Source organism: Calonectris borealis, chromosome 4 (assembly GCF_964195595.1).
Source record: "Calonectris borealis chromosome 4, bCalBor7.hap1.2, whole genome shotgun sequence".
NCBI lineage: Eukaryota > Metazoa > Chordata > Aves > Procellariiformes > Procellariidae > Calonectris > Calonectris borealis.
In genome coordinates this window covers 515,530-537,590 of record NC_134315.1, presented here as the reverse complement: position 1 = coordinate 537,590, position 22,061 = coordinate 515,530, and the positions used below count along the sequence as shown (strand labels likewise).

Here is a 22,061-nt window from a genome sequence, read left to right as displayed (position 1 = left end):
GGGTGGGGATCTGCCCCTGGGGCCACCTTCCTCGCCGCACTCTTCCCGCCTATCCTCCTCTTCCTCAGCGTCATGCAGCTGCTGGTGCCGCTGGCCAAGGCTGAGTCCATCAGCGACGGTGGCAGCGCAGAGATGGTCTCAGTGATAGGGTGTTCGAGAAGATGTGAGAGAACCAGCCCTGCCAACCCCCAGGGCAGGGGAGAAGGAAGGGAGGTGTTCCAGGCTCTGGGGCAGAAAATCCCCTGCAGCTCCTGGGGAAGACCATGGTGATGTAGGCTCTCACCCTGCAGCCCATGGAGGTCCACGGTGGAGCAGATATCCACCTGCAGCCCGTGGAGGTCCACGGTGGAGCAGTTATCCACCTGCAGCCCGTGGAGGTCCACGGTGGAGCAGTTATCCACCTGCAGCCCGTGGAGGTCCACGGTGGAGCAGATATCCACCTGCAGCCCGTGGAGGTCCACGGTGGAGCAGTTATCCACCTGCAGCCCGTGGAGGTCCACGGTGGAGCAGATATCCACCTGCAGCCCGTGGAGGTCCACGGTGGAGCAGATATCCACCTGCAGCCCGTGGAGGTCCACGGTGGAGCAGTTATCCACCTGCAGCCCGTGGAGGTCCACGGTGGAGCAGATATCCACCTGCAGCCCGTGGAGGTCCACGGTGGAGCAGATATCCACCTGCAGCCCGTGGAGGTCCACGGTGGAGCAGTTATCCACCTGCAGCCCGTGGAGGTCCACGGTGGAGCAGTTATCCACCTGCAGCCCGTGGAGGTCCACGGTGGAGCAGTTATCCACCTGCAGCCCGTGGAGGTCCACAGTGGAGCAGTTATCCACCTGCAGCCCGTGGAGGACCCCACGTCGGAGCAGGGGGATGCGCCTCTCTGGAGAGGAGCCTGCGCTGGAGCAGGTTTGCTGGCAGGACTTGTGACCCTGTGGGGGACCCACACTGGAGCAGGCTGTTCCTGAAGGGCTGCGCCCCGTGGAAAGGACCTACGCTGGAGCAGTTGGTGGAGGACTGTCTCCCATGGGTGGACCCCATGCTGGAGCAGGGCAAGAGTGTGAGGAGAACGCAGCGGCAGAGACGTGTGATGAAGTGACCGCAACCCCCATTCCCTGTCCTGCACCGCTCGGGGTGGAGAACTCGGGAGGGAATTTGAACCTGGGAAGAAGGGAGGGGTGGGGGGAAGGGGGTTTTAGATTTGTTCTTATTTCTCATTATCCTACTTCATTGTTAATTGGCAATAAATTTAATTAATTTCTCCGAGTTGAGCCTTTTTTGTCCATGATGGTACTTGCTGAGTGATGTCCTTGCCCTTATCTCCACCCACGAGCCTTTCGTCGTGTTTCCTCTCCTGTCCAGCTGAGGAGAGCACTGATGGAGCGGCTGGGTGGGCACCAGCGCCCAGCCGAGGTCAACCCACCGCAGCGCCTTCGCCTGCTGCACCGGAGCCCTGGGCATCACCCTCCGGTCACAGCGGTGCACATCCTGGACACGCGCACCCATGGGACACACACCCCCAGCAGACATGGACGCCCACCCGTGGGACATGACACCAGGGGACACGCAGCCGGCGCACAGGGACACGCACAGTGCGGGGACCCTGTGAGCCTCGCGACAGCTGGACCCCGGGGACACCCATGGGCGCCGTCGTCACCCATCCCTGCCATGATCCCCCAGGCTCCCGGGGACATATCTGTCATTAAAGCCCCCACATGTCACCCCACACCATCGCCTCCAGCCTTCCTGGCGCCGCCGACCCCCGCACACTCACCCCCCAGGTCTGGCCCAGCCCCCGTCCTGCCCGGGGTGACCCCCGCGCCCAGCCCTGCCCCAGCCCCCAGTCCCTGACCCCAGCAGAGGAGAGGGCTCCCCGCCAGCCCCGGGGAGCCCACCAGCTATTGGTGGCCCCACGGGCTGTGGAGCCGACACCAGTGGTATGGGAGGAGCTGATGCTGGCGCGGACACGCAGCCTCCGTCACTGAGCCAACACCAGCACCGGGCGTCCGTGGAGCTACCGTCCCCGAGACCCCCGGCCATCACCACCTCCGTGCCGCCGCACCACCATGGCCCCGGCTCCTCCACCAGCAACACCATCAATAAAGCCAGAAGCATCACACGAGGGGTGTGCGTGTCCCTGGTGTCCCTGTGCGCCGGCTGTGTCCCCTGGTGTCTGTCCACTTCCCAGAGCTGTGGGTGGCCCAGGGGTGAGCGCATCCTTGTCCGTCAGCTGTGGGTGGCCAACGGGTGGGGGTGTTTGCGGCCACCAAGTGCGTGTGTGTGTCCAACAGCTGTGCATGGCCAGGACCGGGTGTGCACATCCCTGAGCACCCAGTGTGTACGTCCAACAGTTGTGCATGGCCAGGATGTGCATGTCCAGGGATGTGCATGGACGGGATGCGCACGTCCAGGGATGTGCATGCCCAGGGATGTGCATGGCCGGGATGCGCATGTCCAGGGATGTGCATGGACGGGATGCGCACGTCCAGGGATGCGCATGTCCAGGGATGTGCATGTCCAGGGATGTGCATGCCCAGGGATGTGCATGCCCAGGGATGTGCATGGACGGGATGCGCACGTCCAGGGATGCGCATGTCCAGGGATGTGCATGCCCAGGGATGTGCATGGCCAGGGATGTGCATGGCCAGAATGCGCAAGTCCAGGGATGTGCATGCCCAGGGATGTGCATGGCCGGGATGCGCATGTCCAGGGATGTGCATGGACGGGATGCGCACGTCCAGGGATGCGCATGTCCAGGGATGTGCATGCCCAGGGATGTGCATGTCCAGGGATGTGCATGGACGGGATGCGCACGTCCAGGGATGCGCATGTCCAGGGATGTGCATGCCCAGGGATGTGCATGTCCAGGAATGTGCATGGCCAGGATGCGCTTGGCCACGGATGTGCATGCCCAGGGATGTGCATGGCCGGGATGTGCATGTCCAGGGATGTGCATGGACGGGATGCGCACGTCCAGGGATGTGCATGCCCAGGGATGTGCATGTCCAGGGATGCGCATGTCCAGGGATGTGCATGGCCGGGATGCGCATGTCCAGGGATGTGCATGGCCAGAATGCGCAAGTCCAGGGATGAGCATGCCCAGGGATGCGCATGTCCAGGGATGTGCATGTCCAGGGATGTGCATGCCCAGAGGGTGCATGTGACCACGTGGATGTCCCCTGCTCCTGCCACTGGTCCCCTGGGCTCCCTTTTTGGGTCCCTCCCATGGTGGGGTCCCAGGGGTCCAAGCAGAGCCCACACAGAGCAGAGCACTCAGGGCCTCGTGCCCTCTCCCACGGCACCGCCAGGGCTGCGAGGGGCAGAGGCCGGGCACGGGGCTACCCCCCTCTTGCCTCCACATCAAGGTTCTGCGGAGCAGCTGTGGGCAGAGGGCTCTGGCACTTGGGGCAGGGCAGCAGTGGCCGGGGACAGCCCCGAGCAGCCGGGGAAGCTCTTGCAAAGCACCTCGGAGCCCCTCGCCCCTCCCCAGACCACAGTGGCCTCCCCTGCCCCACAGCCACCGCCTCCACCCCTGCCAGCGCAGTGGATGCAGGAGGGCTCTGTCCCATGCCGCCCGCCCACGGAGCCCACGTCCCCCCACTGTGGGACGGGGTGCTCACAGGACCGGGACGAGGAGAGACGGGGCCAGGCTGGCCTGGGGACCTCTCACCGAGCCCTGGGACCCCTCACCCGGCCCGTGCACCCGAGCACTTAGCCACCCGCCCAGGCACCACCGGGTGGATGTGGCACTGCTGGGCGGTTTGGGCACAAGCCCTGTGGCCAGCCCAGCGGCTGCCAAAGCGTTTGCCTTGGCTGGCAGCCCCGACCTCAGCCACAGCCTGCGGTTCCCATGCCAGGGCAGCTCAGGGCAGCGAACCAGGCAGGCAGCAGCACCGGCGCCGGGTGCAGGGCACCGGCATCCCCAGGGACAGGGCGCTGCAGGACGCAGCATGGGAACATGGGGCTCAGCCATTTCACCCCGAAGAAGAACCCCCCTTTTGGGATACCCCGGCACTAGGGATGCCGGGGGGGCTTCTCCACACCTATGGAGAGCAGCGGACGTTCCCAGGAGCACCAGCACCGGTGGTGCCATCAGCTCCAGTGCCGAGTTGGTGGGTTTGGCCCTGCTGCCGCCCCTGCTCCGGCCGCGGTGTGCCGGGGGGGCCGCGGCAGCCGGCCGGCGGCATGCCTGCCGGGACAGGCTACGGCGCCTTTAAGGCATCTCCCGCAGCAGGAGCTGGCAGCTGCCGGCAGTGCGGACGCGGCTGGCTTGACTCCGAGCCAAGCTGCATGGGGAAATGCATAACATCCCTGGAAGTGCTGAGTGGGGCTGAATCGGAGCGCCGGGGCCCGCCGAGCTGTGTGTCTTGGCCCTGGGGAGCTGGGAGCGGGGCCAGCCCAGCTGGCCTCTCCTGCCCCGGAGCTGGGCGCTGCGCCCAGCACCCCGGCTGGGAGGGTGCGGAGAGGTGCCAGGTCTTCAGCAAACCTAGAAGGTCCCATCACATGGGGGCTGAGTCACGCCAGTGAGGGCGGCCTCCCCTCCTGGGCCCTTTCCAGAGCCCTCGGCAGGATGCGGGAGATGCCTCAGCTCATAGCAAAACCCTTCCCACCATCCAACCCCCAGAGACGGGCATGAAACAAAGCATCATCCTGCGTGCCAGACGTCTGGGCCCCGCGCCAGCGCCAGCCCGGTCCCAGCCGTCCCCTGCTCTCAGCCAGTGATGGGGAAGGAACCTCCCCAGGCTCTGCTGGGATGGAGGACCCCTTCCCGCAGGAGCATCCCTGGGCGTTGCAAGACTGGAGGACCCCATCCCACTCCCCCCCTCAGCCAAGCACAGCCCCGCTTGGCGCTGGCCCGTCCCGGCAGGGCTGCTCTCACCCGGGAGGAACGCACAGCCGTGCTGCGGCCGGGTGGCCGCGCAGCCTCCTGCACCGCCCCGAGTCCTGCGCTGCTTCCGCAGCCCCTGGGCTCGGGCATCCGGGGATCCTGGGCTGGCTGCAAGAGCCACGGGCTGCAGCGGGCGCGGGGACAGCCCTACAGGGACCTGGCGGAGGGGACAGGGATGGGGACAGGGACAGGGATGGGAATAGAACCAGCGCCCTGAGCTGCCAGCTCCGCTCCCCTGCCCGCTCCAGCTGGGCACCAGCTGGGTGAACACAGAGCTGCCACCAAAGGGTGCTGGTGGCCCCAGCCCAGCCCGCTCCCTCCCACCCCCTCGGCCCAGCCCTGCAGCTGGAAGCTGAAGAAAATCCCAATAAAAGAAGTAAAAGTCAGGCCGGGAAAGTCCTTTAGGGGTGGAAAATGAGCTCATGGGAGGCTGGCGGCAGCGCCAGCAGCAGTGTCGTGGCTTTTTGGAGGATCCCGCTCAAGGTGGGTGGAGAGGCAGGACCCAGAGACCTCTCCCCTCGGTGGGATGGCGGCCCCTGGGCACCCGGCCCCCCCTCCCACCCTGGGCGCCCCACCAGGCTGCCGGTCCCTGCCCGCGCCTCCATCCTTGCAGTGCTTCGCTCCTTCCCGCGGCGGCAGCCTGGGCAGTGCCAAGCCTGGTGCTGCCTGCACGTCCGGGCTCTCCGGGAGCGCGGGGAAGCGAGTCCGGCGCTGCCCAGCCAGCGGCTCCGGCACCGCACACACCTCAGAGCTCACCGCAGGCTTCAGCCGGAGCTGCCGGGGGAGGCACGGCAGGGAGGTGACCTGGGGCAGGGAGGTGACCTGGGGCAGGGCAGGGCCCACTCACACCTCCGCGGTGCTGGCACAGCGTTTCGGCCGTGCCCGGTGCCCCGCTCCCGCGGTCCCACCGGGGATGCTCTGGGGCTCTGGGCACTGCGGGCACCACCTTCACCGGGCATCCCTCCCGGGCAGAGCACTGGGCAGGGCATCCCCGCTGCCTGGCAGGGCCGGTGGCTGGGGCTGGAGCCCTCTGCTCGGCGTCTGCTCTGCTCCAGGACTTGGCTGCGAAGCCCGGGCAGGCTCTGCTCCGTACAAGCAGCTCATGGGGCCTCCCGGGTCCCCGGGCTCGACCGGCGGCACTGACTGCTGCGGCGAGGCGGGGATGGTGGAACCCCCCGCAGCCCTCCCAGCCCTCGCTGCCGGAAAGGGCTGAGCCGCCCCGGCTGCCTCCGGCCGCGCTGGCCGTGAGCACAGCCGGGTTCGGCCGGGAAGCACTGGGGGTCTCCTGGCAGGGGGGAGCCGAGGCCGGGAGCGGCCGGGAGCAGCCAGGGGCCAGGGCAGAGCATGGCTCAGGGCCCACAGGGCGCCCAGCGCACCCCCCCGGCACGGGGTGCAGCCGCGGCCACCCCAGGGTGGCCCGGGGGGAGCGGGAGCAGGCTGGGGGGACACACACCAAGCAGCTGATCCCAGCCTGGGAGGGTTTTGCTCCCAGAACTGCTGTGTGATCCGCTCAGGCGTTCCTGCAAGGGCGGCTGCGAAACCCCATCTGCAGGCGCCGCTGCGGGAACAGCCCCGCAGAGCCGGGGCGCATTCCCCGGCAGGGGCACGGGCAGCGTCGGGGCTGGCTGGCAGCTCCGGGGGATGGCGGGCACCCACCGGCCCCATACCCGGCCACCCCGCAGCCGCCCGGCCGCAGCCCAGCGCCCCGGCACATGGCTGCACGTGTGGAGGAAGGGACTGCGGGTTTCCCGTGGGAGCGGGGCCAGTGAGTGGCCACAACCCGGCAGGATCGGTCCTCCGGGGTCTCATCCTGCCGGTGCCCAGTAGCCCCCTCCCCTGCACAGCGATGCCGGGGGCTGCCGGCAGGATGGGCCCCGGGGGTGCCGAGCGGCTGCTGCCCTTCAGCCCCGGGAGCAGGGTCAGACGTCGGCTGTGCCGGGACAGCGGGGACACTGCAGGATGCTGGGGACTGCGGGGACACGGTGCGGGGACAATGGGGACATGGTGCAAGGACAGCGGGGACACGGTGCCAGGGACAGCAGGGACACGGTGGGGACACGGTGGAAGGACCGCAGGGTGAGCAGGCTGGACCCGCTGTCCCCAGTTCGAGGGGGCTCTCGGAGCAGCTGGTCACACGGGGGGGGACAGTTTTACGGCCCGGCGGAGCGGTGCGGGCAGAGGTACGGGCAGGGGTGCGGGCAGGGGTGCGGGCAGGGGTACTTTACCTTTTGGGGGGCAGCGGGAGAGAAGAGGGGCCGCGGGGGGGGAGCCCACCCGGGGCCGCGGGGGCAGCGTGCGTGACCGGCCCGGCTCCTCACCCCGCGGGGGTCGCGGCCAGGCGGGAGCGGGCGGGGGGCGCGGGGGGCGGGGGCGGGGAGGGGCGGTGAGAGCGGCGGGGGAGGGCCGGGGCAGGCAGGGCCGGGGCAGGCAGCGCCGGGCAGGCAGGGCCGGGGGCCGCTCTGCTCCGCTCCGCCGCGGCCATGCCGGGGCTGCCCCTCGCCCTGATGCTGCTGCTGCTGGCCCCCCCCCCGCCCCCCGCCCGGGCGGTGCCCCCCGGCAGCGCCCCCCGCCCCCGGGGGCTGGCGGCCGCCCCCGCCGAGCCCGGCCGCCCCGGCGCCGCGGGGATGGGCACCCCCGGGGGCGCCGCGGGGGCTACGCCGGGAGGCACCGCGGCGGGACCCCCAAAAGGCACCGGGGCGGCCCCCCCGACAGGCACGGCAGCGGCCCCCTCGAAGGGCACCACGGCGGGCCCCCCCAAAGGCACCGGGGCGACCCCCCCGAGAGGCACGGCACCGAGGCCCCCTCCAACCACGGCGGGCCCCCCCAAAGGCACCGGGGCGACCCCCCCGAGAGGCACGGCAGCGACCCCCCCGAAGGGCACCGCGACGGCCCCTCCCAAAGGCACCGGGGCGGCCCCCCCGAAGGGCACCAGGGCCAGCACCTCGAAAAGCACCACGGCCGCCCCCCCGATAAGCGCGGCGGGGGGGGGCCCGGGCAGCGCAGCCCCCTCCAGCCCCGGCCCCCCGGAGCGCGGGCGGCTGAAGGAGGGGGGGCCCGGGGCCAAAGGTAGGAGCCGCGGGGGGCTGGGGAGGCTGGGGGGTGCATGAGCTGGGAGTGCGTGTGAGCCCACCCGTGTGCACGGCTCCGTGTGCGGGGACGTGTGTGTGCACGATGTGTGTGTGTGCAGGGATGTGCGTGCACAACTGTGTGTGTGTGTGCACGGCTGTGTGTGTGCTCAATGTGTGCACAACTGTGTGTGTGCGTGGCTGTGTGTGCACACGTGTGTGCGTGCATGGCTGCGTGTGTGCTCAATGTGTGCACAACTGTGTGTGTGTGCGTGGCTGTGTGTGTGCTCAATGTGTGCACACGTGTGTGTGCGTGCATGGCTGCGTGTGTGCTCAATGTGTGCACAAGTGTGTGTGCACAATGTGTGTGTGCATGGCTGTGTGTGTGCTCAATGTGTGCACAACTGTGTGTGTGTGCGTGGCTGTGTGTGCAGGCATGTGGGTGCACAACTCTTGTGGGTGCACAACCGTGTGTGTGCAGGGCTGTGTGTGCACACGTGTGTGTGTGGAGGGGAGTGGCTTAAAGTGTGTGTGCACAGGGGTGCGTGTGTGCGTGTGTGTGTGTTTGGCCGTGAGAGTGTGTGTGCGTGCAAGTATTGACACGTGTGTGGTTGGTGCATGTATCTGTGCATCAGCGGGTGCGTGTACACTCTGTGTGTGTCTGCACTAGTGCAGCTTCTGTGTGCGCGACTTGCATCTGCATGTTTGTGCGGTGTGTGCACATGTGCAGACGTGTGTGTGTGCATGTGTGTGTGCATGTGTGTGTGCATGCGTGTGCTGGGGGCCGTGCACACCTCCAGGGCTGTGCTGCAGTAGGGTGGGGGGGTGCCCCGGGGTGGCCCCGTGAGCGCTGGGGGCCGTGTGCGGGAGAGGGGGGGTGCACAGGGAGGGGGAGTGATGGGGTGCAAGGGCGCGTGGGTTCCCAAGGGCCGGCAGGCTCCTGCCCCGGGGTGCTGTGTGGGTGGCCCCGGACCCCAGCACCCTGGGGGTCCCTTCGCCTGTCTCCAGCCCCAGCGCCCAGGAAGAAGCTGGTGCGGGTTAAAGTCGTGAAGAAGAAAGTGGTGAAGAAGAAGCCGAAGGCTCCGGCCAAGGACGCGGCTGCTCCGCAGGAGCCCCGTACGTACGCTCAGCACCGGGGGACGGGGCGGAGGGGCCTGCGGGGCTGCACAGGCTCACACGCGCGTGTGCACACGCCTCCACGCCATGCACGCACCTCCACGCCGTGCACGCACACCGAGTCCAGCGTGAGCCGGGTGCTCGGCGCTGGGGTGCACACCCGCACGCCTCGGCACGTGCACCCACACGTGTGGGGAACGGCCCCAGCCCTCCCCCAGCGCTCGGGGGGGTCACAGCCACCGCCCTGGCCGGGCACGTGCTGTCACACACGCGTGGCCCCTGCGCTGTCACACATGCACGCCCTGCACATGCATGACTGTCACGCTGTGCACGCTGCGTGTGATGGCACAGAAACACTCCCGCATGCACACACGCGTGTGCGGATGCACATCCCCATCCTGCAGTGGGGATGGGGGATGCTGGCGGGGCTCCCCCCCGCCTCTGCTGTCCTCCCTGCCCCTCTGCGTGACGGGGAGCGGGGTTTGCATGACGCAGAGTGCGGTTTGCATGACACGGAGCAGGGTTTGCCCTGGCTGCGGTCGTGGCTGCGGTGGCAGCCATGGGGCCTGGCTGCATTCCTGCGCCGGGGGCGGGAGCTTGGGGTCTTGCCTGCACGTTCGGGTCTGGCCCCGCAGAGCCTGGGAGCGGGGCCGGGCTGGGCGGTGGGCAGGGAGCCGGCGCGGGCAGGGCTGCTGCGCCTCGCCCGGCAGGCATGTGTCCTGCGGCACGGCATGGCATGGCACAGAACCTGCCGGGCATTGCTCCCGGGCACACGGAGAGGGGCACAGGGTGGGGAAGGCACCCCTGGGGAAGGCACCCCTGCGCGAGGGCAGCCGTGCACAGGGGTCTCTGAGCGAGCCCGGACCCCTCTGCTCTGCCCCCAGAGTGCCCCCCCCTGGGGCTGGAGTCTCTGCGGGTGCTGGACTCCCAGCTCCGAGCCTCCAGCGACAAGCGCTACGGCCTGGGCGCCCACCGCGGGCGCCTCAACATCCAGGTAGGACGCGCAGCGTGTGCATGGCGTGTGCGCGGCGTGGCGTGTGCAGTGTGCACGGTGCGCGCATGACGTGCATGGCCTGTGTCGTGTTTGCATGGCATGTGACGTGCATGGCATGTGTGATGTTTGCATGGCATGCGCATGGCGTGTGCATGGCGTGTGCAGTGTATGCATGGCGTGTGCATGGCATGTGTGTGATGTTTGCATGGCGTGTGGCACATGCATGGCATGTGTGTGCACGTGTGTGCTGTGTGCATGGTGTGTGCGTGGCAAATGCAGTGTATGCATGGCATGCGCGTGGCGTGTGCACGGCACACGTGTAGCAGGGGCTCTCCAGCATGGCCCCTCGCCGTGGCCGGTGGGAGCCGGGCCTGCTGGCAGTGCCGGGTTCATCACGTTGGACGGGGCGGGGGTCCGGCCATGGCCCCTTGAAGGGTCCCGTTAAACCCAGGCCGTGGTCCCTCGGCCAAGTGGTGCCGTGCAGCTCAGAGTGCTGTGCCGGTCCCGGTGCCGGTGCCGTGCCGCTGCCACATGGACACAGCTTTCACGGGACCGTCGAGGCTGGGGGCGCGTGGGCGGTGGGGACGTGCCCGGGCAGGGTCCTGCGTCCCCCTCCCGTCCCTGAAACCCCCCCCCCGCAGTCGGGGCTCTACGATGGGGACTTCTACGACGGCGGCTGGTGCGCGGGGCAGGAGGACACGGAGCAGTGGCTGGAGGTGGATGCCCGCGGGCTCACCAACTTCACCGGCGTCATCACGCAGGGGCTCAACTCCATCTGGACGTAAGGCACCGGGCAGGGCCAGCCCCGGGGGGCCGGGCAGGGGGCCGGGACCTTGCTGACCCTTTCCCCCCCCCCGCAGGTACGACTGGGTGACGTCCTACAAAGTCCAGGTCAGCAACGACACGCACACGTGGCAGCCGTGCCGCAACGGCACCGAGGAGGCGGTAGGTGCCCGTGGGGAGCAGCCCCGGGCAGGGGTGGTGGGAGCAGGGACCCCCCTGACACCCCCAGCCCGCCCGGCTCCCCGAGCAGAGCGAGAGCATGGGGGATTAACCGTGCCGGGGGGGTTAACCGTGCCAGGGGGGTTAACCGTGCCGGGGGGGTTAACCGTGCCAGGGGGGTTAACCGTGCCGGCTGGCGCTGGGCTGGGGCCCGGCTCTGTTGCCTTTGGCCTCCCCACCCGTGAGCATCCTGCAGCGCTTCCCCCGGGCACCAGGCACAAAGGCTGCTTGTCCCCGGCTGCCGCCCCGGCCGCCTGCCAGGCCCCTCCGGTGCACGCGCGTGAGCGCGGCGGGGGCACGCGCAGGTGTGCGCGGCGCTGCGTGGCGCGGCCGGCTGTGCCCGAAGGCGAACACGGCAGCCTGGTGCTCGGGTGTGCGTGTGAGCGCTGCGCACGCAGGGTCACGCGTGTGTGTGAGGACGAGGGGGCGTGCAAGCACCCAGGGTGCGCACACGTGTGTGCCGGGAGGCGTGAGACGGGGGGACTGCCAGAGCCGGCCACGCTGCTCCCACCAGCGCTCGGGGTCCCTGTGCCAGCGCCATGCGGGGGCGGGATTGGGGGTCCCTGTGCCAGGGCTGTGCCAGGGGCAGGATTGGGGGTCCCTGTGCCAGTGCTGTGCGGGGGCGGGATTGGGGGTCCCCATGCCAGGGCTGTGCCAGGGGCAGGTTTGGGGGTCCCTGTGCCAGGTCTGTGCCAGGGGCAGGTTTGGGTGTCCCTGTGCCAGCGCTGTGCGGGGGCGGGATTGGGGGTCCCTGTGCCAGGGCTGTGCCAGGGGCAGGTTTGGGGGTCCCTGTGCCAGGGCTGTGCCAGGGGCAGGTGTGGGGTCCCCGTGCCAGGGCTGTGCCAGGGGCAGGTTTGGGGGTCCCTGTGCCAGCACTGTGCTGGGACGGGTTTGGGGGTCCCCATGCTCATTCCTGGGGACCGTGCTGGGTACCCTCCCCTCTGGGTGCTGGGATGGTGGGTTGGGGGGCACGGGCGCCCCAGGCTCTGCGGCACCGTTGGGGCTCTGGTTCCTCGGCGGTGCCGGGCTGGGGCTCCCTCCCCGCAGCCCTGTGTCTGCTCCTCGTTAGGGGCTGGAGGGGGGCCAGGGGAGGCCCGGCCCGGAGGCGGCTGCGGCGCCTGTAACCCTTTGGGCCCCGGCGGGCGGCTCTGCTGCAGCCCCCGTCCCCGCGGCCCCTGGCTGGGTCCCCCCCCAGCACAGGGACCCGCAGGGGCTGTGTCCGTCCCCCCCCCAGGTCTTCCCTGGGAACAAGGACCCCGAGACGCCGGTGCTCAACCTGCTGCCCTCGCCGGTGGTGGCACGGTACCTGCGCATCAACCCCCAGAGCTGGTTCCAGAACGGCACGATCTGCCTGCGGGCAGAGGTCCTGGGCTGCCCGCTGCCGGGTGGGTGCCCGCTGCCCGCCGCCCGCCACCCCTCGCCCCGACCCGCGAGCAGCCAGGACAGGCACGCTCTGCTGGGGCTGTCCCCAGGGTTGGTGTCCGGGATGTTCCTGCATCCCAGGATCTCTGACCGTGTCCCCCCCTCGTCCCCTCTGTGCCCGCCCGGCTCCTCGCAGACCCGAACAACATCTACTCCTGGCACAGCCAGCCCCTGCCCACCGACAAGCTGGATTTCCGCCATCACAACTACAAGGAGATGAGAAAGGTGCCCTCCCTGCAGCCCCGGCGGGGGGCAGGGGGTCTCTGCACCCCTGGGGGCAGCCTCGGCAGGGGGCAGGGGGTCTCCGCACCCCCGGGGTGCCCCCGGACCCTGACCCAGAGCACTGTCCCCTCCCCAGCTGATGAAGCGGGTGAACGACGAGTGCCCCAACATCACCCGCGTCTACAGCATCGGGAAGAGCTACCTGGGCCTCAAGATGTACGTCATGGAGATCTCCGACAACCCCGGGCAGCACGAAGTGGGTAGGTGCCCTGCGGCTCCGGGGCAGGGAGGGGAGGTGACAGCTGGGGTGGCCGGGGACACCCAGGCTGGTGCAGGATGGGGACCGGGTGGTCGGGGATGCCCAGGCTGGTGCAGGCAGATGGGGACAGAGTCACCGGGGATGCCCAGGCTGGCATGGGGCATAGAGGACCGGGGCGGCTGGGGTCCCCGCTGCCACCACTGCTGTGCCCGGCAGGCGAGCCGGAGTTCCGCTACGTGGCGGGGATGCACGGCAATGAGGTGCTGGGCCGGGAGCTGCTGCTCAACCTGATGGAGTACCTGTGCCGGGAGTTTCGGCTGGGCAACCCCCGCGTGGTGCAGCTGGTCACCGAGACCCGCATCCACCTCCTGCCCTCCATGAACCCCGACGGCTACGAGACCGCCTACAAGCTGGTAGGGTGGGCTGCCTGGCCCCAGGGTGCTGAGCGCCGACCTGCCGCGGGGCCGTCCCGGTGCCGGTCCCCGGTGACCCCGTCCCCCGGCAGGGCTCGGAGCTGTCGGGCTGGGCCATGGGCCGCTGGACCTACGAGGGCATCGACCTCAACCACAACTTTGCCGACCTCAACACGGCGCTGTGGGACGCCGAGGACAACGACCTGGTGCCCCACGAGTTCCCCAACCACTACATCCCCATCCCCGAGTACTACACCTTTGCCAACGCCACGGTGAGCCCGGCCCCGTGGGCACCCCGAAACCCGCCCCTCCTCCTGCCCCAGCGCGCCTGGGTGATGCCCACCCGTGGTGGGGGCTGCACCAGGGACAGACCCGCGGGGTCTCGGCCGTGTGCCCTAAGGAAGGGGCTATGGGAGCCTTTCCCCCGGCCCGGCGGGGGGTTCACCAGCGGGACCCGCCACAGCTCCCTCTGACGTGGGGTCCCCCCAGGTGGCCCCCGAGACGCGGGCGGTGATCGACTGGATGCAGCGGTACCCCTTCGTGCTGAGCGCCAACCTGCACGGGGGGGAGCTGGTGGTCACCTACCCCTTCGACATGACCCGCACCTACTGGAAGGCGCAGGAGCTGACCCCCACCGCCGACGACGGGGTCTTCCGCTGGCTGGCCACCGTCTACGCCACCTCCAACCTGGCCATGGCCAGCGAGGAGCGGCGCCTCTGCCACTACGACGACTTCATCCGCTTCGGCAACATCATCAACGGGGCCAACTGGCACACGGTGCCCGGCAGTGAGTGGGGGGCCGGGGCGGGAGGGGGGATGGCCGGGGACCCCCCTGACACCCCTCCCCATCCTGCGCAGGCATGAACGACTTCAGCTACCTGCACACCAACTGCTTCGAGATCACGGTGGAGCTCTCCTGCGACAAGTTCCCGCACGCCTCCGAGCTGCCGGTCGAGTGGGAGAACAACCGGGAGTCCCTGCTGCTCTACATGGAGCAGGTCGGGGACGGGGACCCCCCAGGTGGCCCCGTGGTCCTGAGGGGGGGGGATACGCTGCAGGGTCCCGTGTGGGCACCGAGGGGTCGGGCTTTTGGCATGGGCTGAGCAGATGACAGCAGGACACAGCTCGGGGGTCCCCAAACACCCCTGAGGCTCCATGGGTGCCTCCCCACGCCCCCCATGGGCACCTCCACGGGCACGGAGCGTGGGCTTGGCATGTGAGGCACATGTGTGCTCCGTGCGGGGGGCATGTGCCCCCGTGCCCAGGGCAGGCGTGTGCCACGCGCAGTGCAGACGTGCACCCCCCGTGTGTGCAGCCTGCGGGGCGCCCGTGCTCGTGCACACCGCGTGTGGCAGGTGCGCGTGCGCGCAGTGCGTGCACTCCCTGTGCGGGTTCATGTGTGCAAAGCGCGTGTGCCTGGTGCGCCGGTGCCACCCGTAGCACGCCTGTGCCATGGGTGTGCGTTGCCTGCCGCGTGTGCCCACCGTGCCCCGCACTGGGGTCTGGGCACAAATGGTGCCGGGTGTGGCTGAGGGTGGCATGTGTGGGTGTGCACGTGTCTGCGTGTGTGCACGTGTGTGTGTGCGCGTGCACGTGTGTGTGCGTGTGTACATGTGTGTGCGTGTGCCACCCGCACGCACGCCCCTTTGACACCCGCTGCGGCCCGCGGTCCCCAGGTGCACCGCGGGATTAAGGGGGTGGTTCGGGACAGAGACACGGAGCAGGGCATCGCCAACGCCATCATCTCTGTGGACGGCATCAACCATGACGTCCGGACGGGTACGGTGGGATGGGGATGGGGACAGGGACGGGGACGGGGATGGGAATGGGATGGGATTTGGGGATGGGGGTGGGGAGGGGATGGAGGTAGGGATGGGAATGGGATGAGGTTGGGAATGGGGATGGGATGGGGACAGGAATGGGACTGGGGAGGGGATGGAGACGGAAATGGGGATAGGGTAGGGAGGGGATGGGAATCGGATGAGGTTGGGAATGGGGTCAAGAAAAGGATTTCTATGGAGATGGGGATGGGGACAGGGACAGGAATGGGATGGGGATGGAAATAGGATGAGAACGGGGATGGGAGGGGACAGGAATGGGATTGGGGAGGGGATGGAGATGGAAACGGGGATGGGGATGGGGTAGGGAGGGGATGGGAATGGGATGAGGTTGGGAATGAGGTCAGGAAAAGGATTTCTATGGAGATGGGGATGGGGACAGGGACAGGAATGGGATGGGGATGGAAATAGGATGAGAACGGGGATGGGAGGGGACAGGAATGGGGTTGGGGATGGGATGAGGTTGGGGATGTGAGGGGGCTGGGGCTGGGGCTGGGGCGGGGCAGCCGCAAGCCCCTCGGGACACCCGACCCCCGCCCCGCTGGCGCAGCCTTCGACGGGGACTACTGGCGGCTGCTGAACCCGGGGGAGTACGAGGTGACGGCGCGGGCCGAGGGCTACGAGGCGGCCACGCAGCCGTGCCGCGTCTCCTACGAGAACGTGCCCACCCCCTGCAGCTTCCGCCTGGCCCGGGCGCGGCGGCAGCGGCTGCGGGGGCGGCTGCCCGGGGGGGCCCGCCTGCCCCCCGACCTGCTGCTGCGGCTGCGGCGCCAGCGCCTGCGACGCCTGCGCGCCCACCGCCGCGCGCCGTGACCGGGGGGAGACGGCCCGGGGCCGCGGGCTCGGCGGGGGGGCCGGGGCTCGGAGCCTGCGCCGGCGGCGGGGCCGGGAAGGCGCGGGGGGGCCGGGTGCGGAGCGGGTGCTCCCCGCGTCGCCGCTGTGCGGGACGCCTCCCAGTAAAGTTGGCTGTGCTGCCCCTGCGCCTGCTGCCGGCCTCTGCCGCGGGGACGGGCCCTGCCCCGGCGCTCGGGGGGCGGCGGGGGGGGACGGGGCCCGATCCCGCCGCACGCCCCAGCCCACCCGGGGCCGCCAGCAAGCCCCGCCCCCCGAGGCCCCGCCCAGCCTTGGCCCCGCCCTTGCCCTGAAGGTCAATGGCGCCTCCGCAGACGGAGGTCCCGCCTCCACGCCCTGGCTCCGCCCCTTTGCTCCGCCCCGACCGCGCGCCCAGCCTGCCCCCGCCCCCCGTCCAGCCCACGTGACCAGCTGTCCCGCCCGCCGACGTCGCCCCGGCCCCTCCGCGGGTCCGGCCCCGCCGACCCTCGCTCGGCGCCTATTGGCTCGTGCCGCCGGGAGGGGCGTCCCCGCGGCAGGCGCGGCGGCCAATGGGCCGCGAGTCCTGTCAGCGTCAGGGGGCGCTGGCGGCGGTGCGGGTGCGGGCGGAGGGCGCGGTGAGCGGGGGCGGGGCCGGGGGGGCGGGGGGGGCACTGGGGGGTCCAGGGTGGCGGGTCCGTGGGGTGCGGGGCGTGGGGGCACTGGGGGGTCCAGGGTGGGGGGTCCGTGGGGTGCGGGGCGTGGGGGCACTGGGGGGTCCGGGGTGGGGGGTCGTGGGGTGCTGGGAGCGTGGGGGCACTGGGGGGTCCGGGGTGGGGGGTCGTGGGGTGCTGGGAGCGTGGGGGCACTGGGGGGGGTGCGGGGGGTGCTGGGCAGGTCCCAGTGGGGGCCTGGGGGGCCCAGGAGGTGCGAGGCGGGTGGACTTGTGGGGGGGTGTGCGGGGTCACTCCCGGGGTGGTGGGGAAGGGTTCCTTGGGGGATAGAGGGGGGGCAGAGCAGGCCCGTGGGGTGCACGGGGGAGTCTGTGGGGTGGGCTGGTCTGTGGGAGGGGGGATCTGTGGGGCTGGGGGCAGCCGCTTCCCCGCCCGCACCGGCCCGGCCCGGCAGGCAGCGGGCGCTCACCGGCACCGCGCTGCCCCTGGGCTCCGCGGGACCCCCGAGCCTGCCCCGGCGGCGGGGGGCACTTGCCGGGGCTGAGCCCCCCCCCCCCGCCCCAGCGCCCACCATGGCGGAGTACCGGATCCGGCCGTACCGCGACGAGGACTACGAGGCGGTGCGCGAGGTCTTCGCCACCGGCATGAGCGAGTACGCGCCGGCGCTGTGCCTGCACGTGCTGCGGCAGCCCTGGGCGCTGCTGGCGCTGGGCTGCACCTTCTGCCTGCTGCTGGCCAGCGCCCGCTCCCTGCTGCTGCCCGTCCTGGCCCTCACCCTGCTGCTGGCCCTGGCCCGGCACCTCCTGGGCTGCGCCTGGAGCACCTACATCGACCGCTGCCTCGGGGACGACCTGCGGGACATCGGGGCCGCCTACGCCGAGAGCGCCGGCGCCCGGTTCTGGGTGGCGGAGGCGGACGAGCGGGTGGTGGGCACGGTGGGCGTGCGGCCGGCCGACGACGGGGCTGACGGGGAGCTGGCGTTGAAGAGGATGTCGGTGCGGAAGGACTACCGGGGCCTGGGCATCGCCACGGCGCTGGGCCGCACCGTGCTGGCCTTCGCGCGGCAGCGCGGCTGCCGGGCCGTGGTGCTCAACACGCTGATGCTGCAGCACGAGGCTCGCGCCCTCTACGAGCGCCTGGGCTTCCGCCGGCACCGCCGCTACGTCCTGCCCACCGCCTACGGCCGCCTGGCCAACTGCACCATCACCACCTACCGCTACGACCTGTCTGGCGCGCCCTGAGCCCCGCCGCAGCCCCGGGGAGGGCGGGCATCGCGCCCCGACACCCGCATGGCCAGGCGTGAGCCCCGCGTGGGGCCGAGGGGCACGGGGGGAGCCCGTGCCCGGAGCCCCGCCGCGCTGGCTGTGCCGTGGGCTGCCGCCCTTGGCCGTGCCTGCCGGACACGGCGCGGCCGCGGGGCGCTGGGCCTCCCCCCGGCTCGTGCCTTGCCGTGGAGCCGCGCGGGCATCGCTTCTCAGGGAGTGCGCTGCAGGCCGGCGCGGGGGCGCACGGGGGGTAGGGACCCTCGTGCCACGCGCGGTGGGGGTCTGTGGGGCGCAGAGGAGGGGCCGGGGCGGCTGCCACCACCCCGCCGGGAGGTGGAGGGGCCACACTGCTCCCCACCAAGCCCTGCCAGGGGGTTCAGCCTCCCGGGGGGAGGCTGTGTCCTGCCCGGCCCTGACGCCTCCGTGTCCCCTGGGAGGCACGTGGCTGCCAAAGGGAGACCCCGGCCGCGTCCCCCTCCCTGGCCGCTCCGCGCGGTGCCTGCGGGTTGGGCGCTGCTCCCGTACAGGGTGGAGAAATAAAGGACCGTCCACAGCGCTGGGCTGGGTCGTTCTTCCCGCACTGGCACGGGGTCCCGGTGTGGCCACCCCAGCGGGATGGTGGGGGTCCCCGGCACCGCAAGGACCCCCGCAGCATCCCCACGGCAAGGGTCCGGCACGGGGTTGGGGGGATGGCACCTGGACCCCCGGGGCATCACCCACGGGGACGACTCTCCCACGTTTCCCCCAGACCCCCTGTGCCAGCCGGTCCCCCGGGCTGAGGACACCCGCTCCTGGGGGCTGGCCGTCCCCAGGGGCTCCTTGTGCCCCCACCTCGCACCCCGACAGCCTTCGCTCGCGGGGTGAAAGGTGACTTGGCCGTGAAACGAGCCCCAGCCCGCTGCCTGCGGCTGGGTCCAGCCAAAATCCCCGCTGAGGCTGGGTGGGTGCCGTGGGGCTCAGCCCACCCCCCCCCCCAAAGGGGAGCTCGGGGTGGAGGGCGCTGGGGGCTACACCAGCCCTTGGGGGCTGGCAAAGGGGTTAAATGTGCCTGGACCCCCCCCCAGCGAGGCTTCCCCCGCCGTGGGGGTCCAGTGCTGAAGCATCTCCTCCATTTGGCGGGGATGGGGGTCCCGGGCAGTGGCGGGGGACGGGCTCTGCCCGTCCCCCGCCACTGCCCGGGTCCCCCATCCCCGCGCAGAAGCGGGCCCCCCACCATTCACCCGGCCAAGGCTGAGCGTGACCCCATAACCTTCTCGGGGCTCGATTTGTGGCAGCATCCCGGCATCGGCGGGGGCAGCACTTCCCCATCAGCGCCTGCGCTTGCCGCATCCCCGGAGCCGCCGTCAGCCCGGGTAAGGGCCGAGCTGGGGGTACAGCCCGGTGCTGTTATCGGACCCCCCCCCCTCAAAGCTGGGTGAGACCCCCAAGGGTTGCAGAACGATGGGCTGAACGGAGCCGGCATTTTTTTGCGGCAGCGGTGGGAGCCGCCGGCACAGGGCAGCCAGCGCCGGGGCTGTGGGAAGCGAAGGCCCCCCCGCCCCGTGCAGGGGGGGTTGCCGGATCCCCAGGGTCTGGAGAGGGACCCCCAGTTTGCCCAGAGGACCTGCGCGGCCGTGGTCTCCGGTTTGAGGAGCGGCAGAGCCGGTAGCAGCAGGTGGGGGGGGACTGGGAGTTTGCCAAGGGGGGGGTGCGCGGTGCCGGGACCCCGGGAGGGGTGGGTTGAGGCCACATTCCCCCTTAGCCCCCAGTGACGAGGCCAGTGCAGACCCCCACGGGGTTTTCGGCAGCTCGGGGCCCCCAAACCCTTCCCCAGGGCAGGGGGAGCCGTCCTCGCTCGGGGTCCCCGTGCCCAGGGTGGCTCAGCCCGCCCCGTGAGCAGGGGCACAAGCCCACGGCGCATCCCCAGCAGCCCCCGGGGATTTCGGTGCCCATCACCCCCCGCGTGTCCCTTTGCCCTGCTCCCATCACGGCACCGCGGGGCAAAGGACGGGCGCGCAGGCAGCTTCTGCCCGGATTTTGTTCTTCCGCGGTTCCTGGGGAGCTGGCACCACCTCCGGTGAGTGCCAGGGTCCCGGGGCCGCTCGGGGAGCGGGGGGAGCAGGTACCCCCAGATCCTCCTGGTCTTCCCTTCATCGCCCCCAGGCCCTGGTCCCCCTTTCCTGGGCGTCCCAGCCCAAACCCGCTCCCTGCAGCCTGGGGAGGGTGGGATGAATCTCTGAGGGCCCATCAAGGGGGAGACGGGAGCCCCCAGCCCCTGCCTTCACGGGGACCCCCGTGATGCTTGGAGGGGTTCATGGGATCCCCAAGGGGAAAGAGGGGTGTGGGAGGAGGAGTGGGGCGGGGGGGCAGGGCAAGGGGCTGGGGGGACGGAATTCCCAGATGCCCACCCCAGGCAAGGCTGGTGATGGTGATTTTTAGCGAGAAGACGATAATTACGCTGGCGGGGCGATGCAGAGTGCGGGCTGGTGCCCAGCCGACAGGAGCTAACGTGGCTACACGGTGCTCGGGCAGCAATTCCTGCCCGTTTGCCGGCTGTGCCGTCCCGACGATGGGGTCTAGGGATGCTCCGGGGGGTCCGAGGCGGGCACTGCCCTGACACACCTGTGCCGTGCCGCAGGTGCCGGCAGCCCATGGCATCCTACCGCATCCGGCAGTACCGGGACCAGGACTACGACACCGTGAGGACCCTCTTCGCCCGCGGCATCTTGGAGCACACGCCGGCCGGCTACCGCCACGTCCTGCGCTCGGCGTGGGCGCAGCTGGGGCTGCTGGTCCTCTTTGCGGCGGTGCGGGCAGCAGCCGGCTACTGGGTGCTGGGGCTGGGGGCCGTGGCGCTGGTGCTGTCGGCCACCTGGCTCGTGGTCCGCTCCTTCAGCACCTCCTACGTGCGCCAGGCGCTGAGCACCGACCTCCGCGACATCTCCGCCAGCTACCTGCGGGCGCCCGACTCCTGCTTCTGGGTGGCGGAGGCCGGGGGGGCCGTGGTGGGCATGGTGGCCGTGGCACCGCCGCAGGATCCGGCTGAGAGAGGGGTGGCCCTGGAGCTGAAGCGAATGTCGGTCAGCAAGGACTACCGGGGCCGGGGCATCTCCAAAGCGCTCTGCGGGGAGGTGCTGCGCTTCGCCCGGGCGCGGGGGTACGGGGCGGTGGTCCTCTCCACCTCCATGGTGCAGCTGGCGGCCCAGCGGCTCTACGAGGGCCAGGGCTTCAGGAAGGTGGGTGCCTCCAGCCCCTCGCTGCTCGGCAGCCTCCTCTGCTTCCAGATCTTCCACTACCGCTGCGACCTGCCCGGCCGCACCGCAGCCCCGCCACACCAGGCACTGCCACGGCACCCCAGCCCCACGCCGGGCACGCCGCAGCACCCCTGACGCTGGCCCTGGCTCGGTAGGCACCACTGCAGCATCCCCGGCCCTGGCACGCGAGGCACGGCCGCAGCACAGCTGACCCCGGCACGCTGGGCACCGCCGCGGCACCCGCATGGGGTCGGCAGCGGGGGACGGAGGCTGTGCCCGGCCAGGCTGCACGGCCTTCCCTTGTGTTCTAGCAGCGAGGAATAAAGAGAGGCCTGTGGGAACGCCGGGTGCGGTCCGCGTGTGGACATGCGTGTGTGGACATGCGCGTGTGGACAGGCGCGTGTGGACAGGCGCGTGTGGACAGGCGCGTGTGGACATGCGCGTGCGAGCATGCGTGTGCCCGTCCGCAAGTCTGTGCTGCATGTGTGTGTGCGTGCACGTGGCCGTGCATGCGTGTGCATGCACGTTTGCGTATGTGCGTGTGTCTGCATGTGCCTGCACACGCGTGCGCACGCGTGTCAGCGTGTGCGTGTGTCTGCACGTGCCCGCACACGTGCCCGTGCGTGCCAGCGTGTCTGTGAACAGCCCGGGCCGTCTGCCCACGGGAAGGGCCCAGGGCCGTCCCCCCGGGGGACACGCGGGGGACAGGGGCCTCCCGGGTGCCCAGGGCAGGAGGACCCCCGTGCTGGGGACAGGGGGGACCAGGGACCCCCGGGGTGCTGGGGGGGTCATCCTGGAATGGCGGTGGGGGACACTCCAGGGACAGGGGACACCCCGGGGACAGGTGGGGCCGGGGACAGGGGACA

General features: G+C 70.6%; 3 protein-coding genes across 4 annotated transcripts; all 3 read left to right on the top strand.

The window, feature by feature from the left end:
* The first annotated feature begins 7,284 nt into the window (after positions 1 to 7,284).
* On the top strand, positions 7,285 to 16,091 carry CPXM1 (carboxypeptidase X, M14 family member 1). The gene is made up of 14 exons (XM_075148296.1): positions 7,285 to 7,948; positions 8,956 to 9,063; positions 9,948 to 10,057; positions 10,699 to 10,838; positions 10,918 to 11,002; positions 12,294 to 12,444; positions 12,618 to 12,706; positions 12,840 to 12,963; positions 13,179 to 13,375; positions 13,468 to 13,647; positions 13,865 to 14,162; positions 14,234 to 14,373; positions 15,052 to 15,154; positions 15,764 to 16,091. Exons 1-14 carry the CDS (start codon positions 7,363 to 7,365, stop codon positions 16,024 to 16,026), a joined length of 2,574 nt encoding a protein of 857 aa, XP_075004397.1. The 5' UTR covers positions 7,285 to 7,362; the 3' UTR covers positions 16,027 to 16,091.
* Positions 16,092 to 16,466: 375 nt separating this feature from the next.
* On the top strand, positions 16,467 to 18,518 carry LOC142081585 (putative N-acetyltransferase camello). The gene is given in 3 exon segments (XM_075148293.1): positions 16,467 to 16,620; positions 16,623 to 16,661; positions 17,262 to 18,518. Coding segments are annotated over 3 exon segments (741 nt in total). The 5' UTR covers positions 16,467 to 16,595; the 3' UTR covers positions 17,939 to 18,518.
* Positions 18,519 to 19,188: 670 nt separating this feature from the next.
* On the top strand, positions 19,189 to 21,534 carry LOC142081586 (N-acetyltransferase 8-like). Of its 2 annotated transcripts, none has more exons than XM_075148294.1 (2): positions 19,189 to 19,616; positions 20,580 to 21,534. In XM_075148294.1, the coding sequence occupies exon 2, from the start codon at positions 20,593 to 20,595 to the stop codon at positions 21,328 to 21,330; it is 738 nt and encodes a 245-aa protein (XP_075004395.1). In that variant the 5' UTR covers positions 19,189 to 19,616; positions 20,580 to 20,592; the 3' UTR covers positions 21,331 to 21,534. The 2 variants fall into 2 exon arrangements, with proteins under 2 accessions (XP_075004395.1, XP_075004396.1); XM_075148295.1 differs by lacking the exon at positions 19,189 to 19,616 and adding an exon at positions 19,812 to 20,018 and having other exon boundaries at positions 20,580 to 21,528.
* The last annotated feature ends 527 nt before the right edge of the window (positions 21,535 to 22,061 follow it).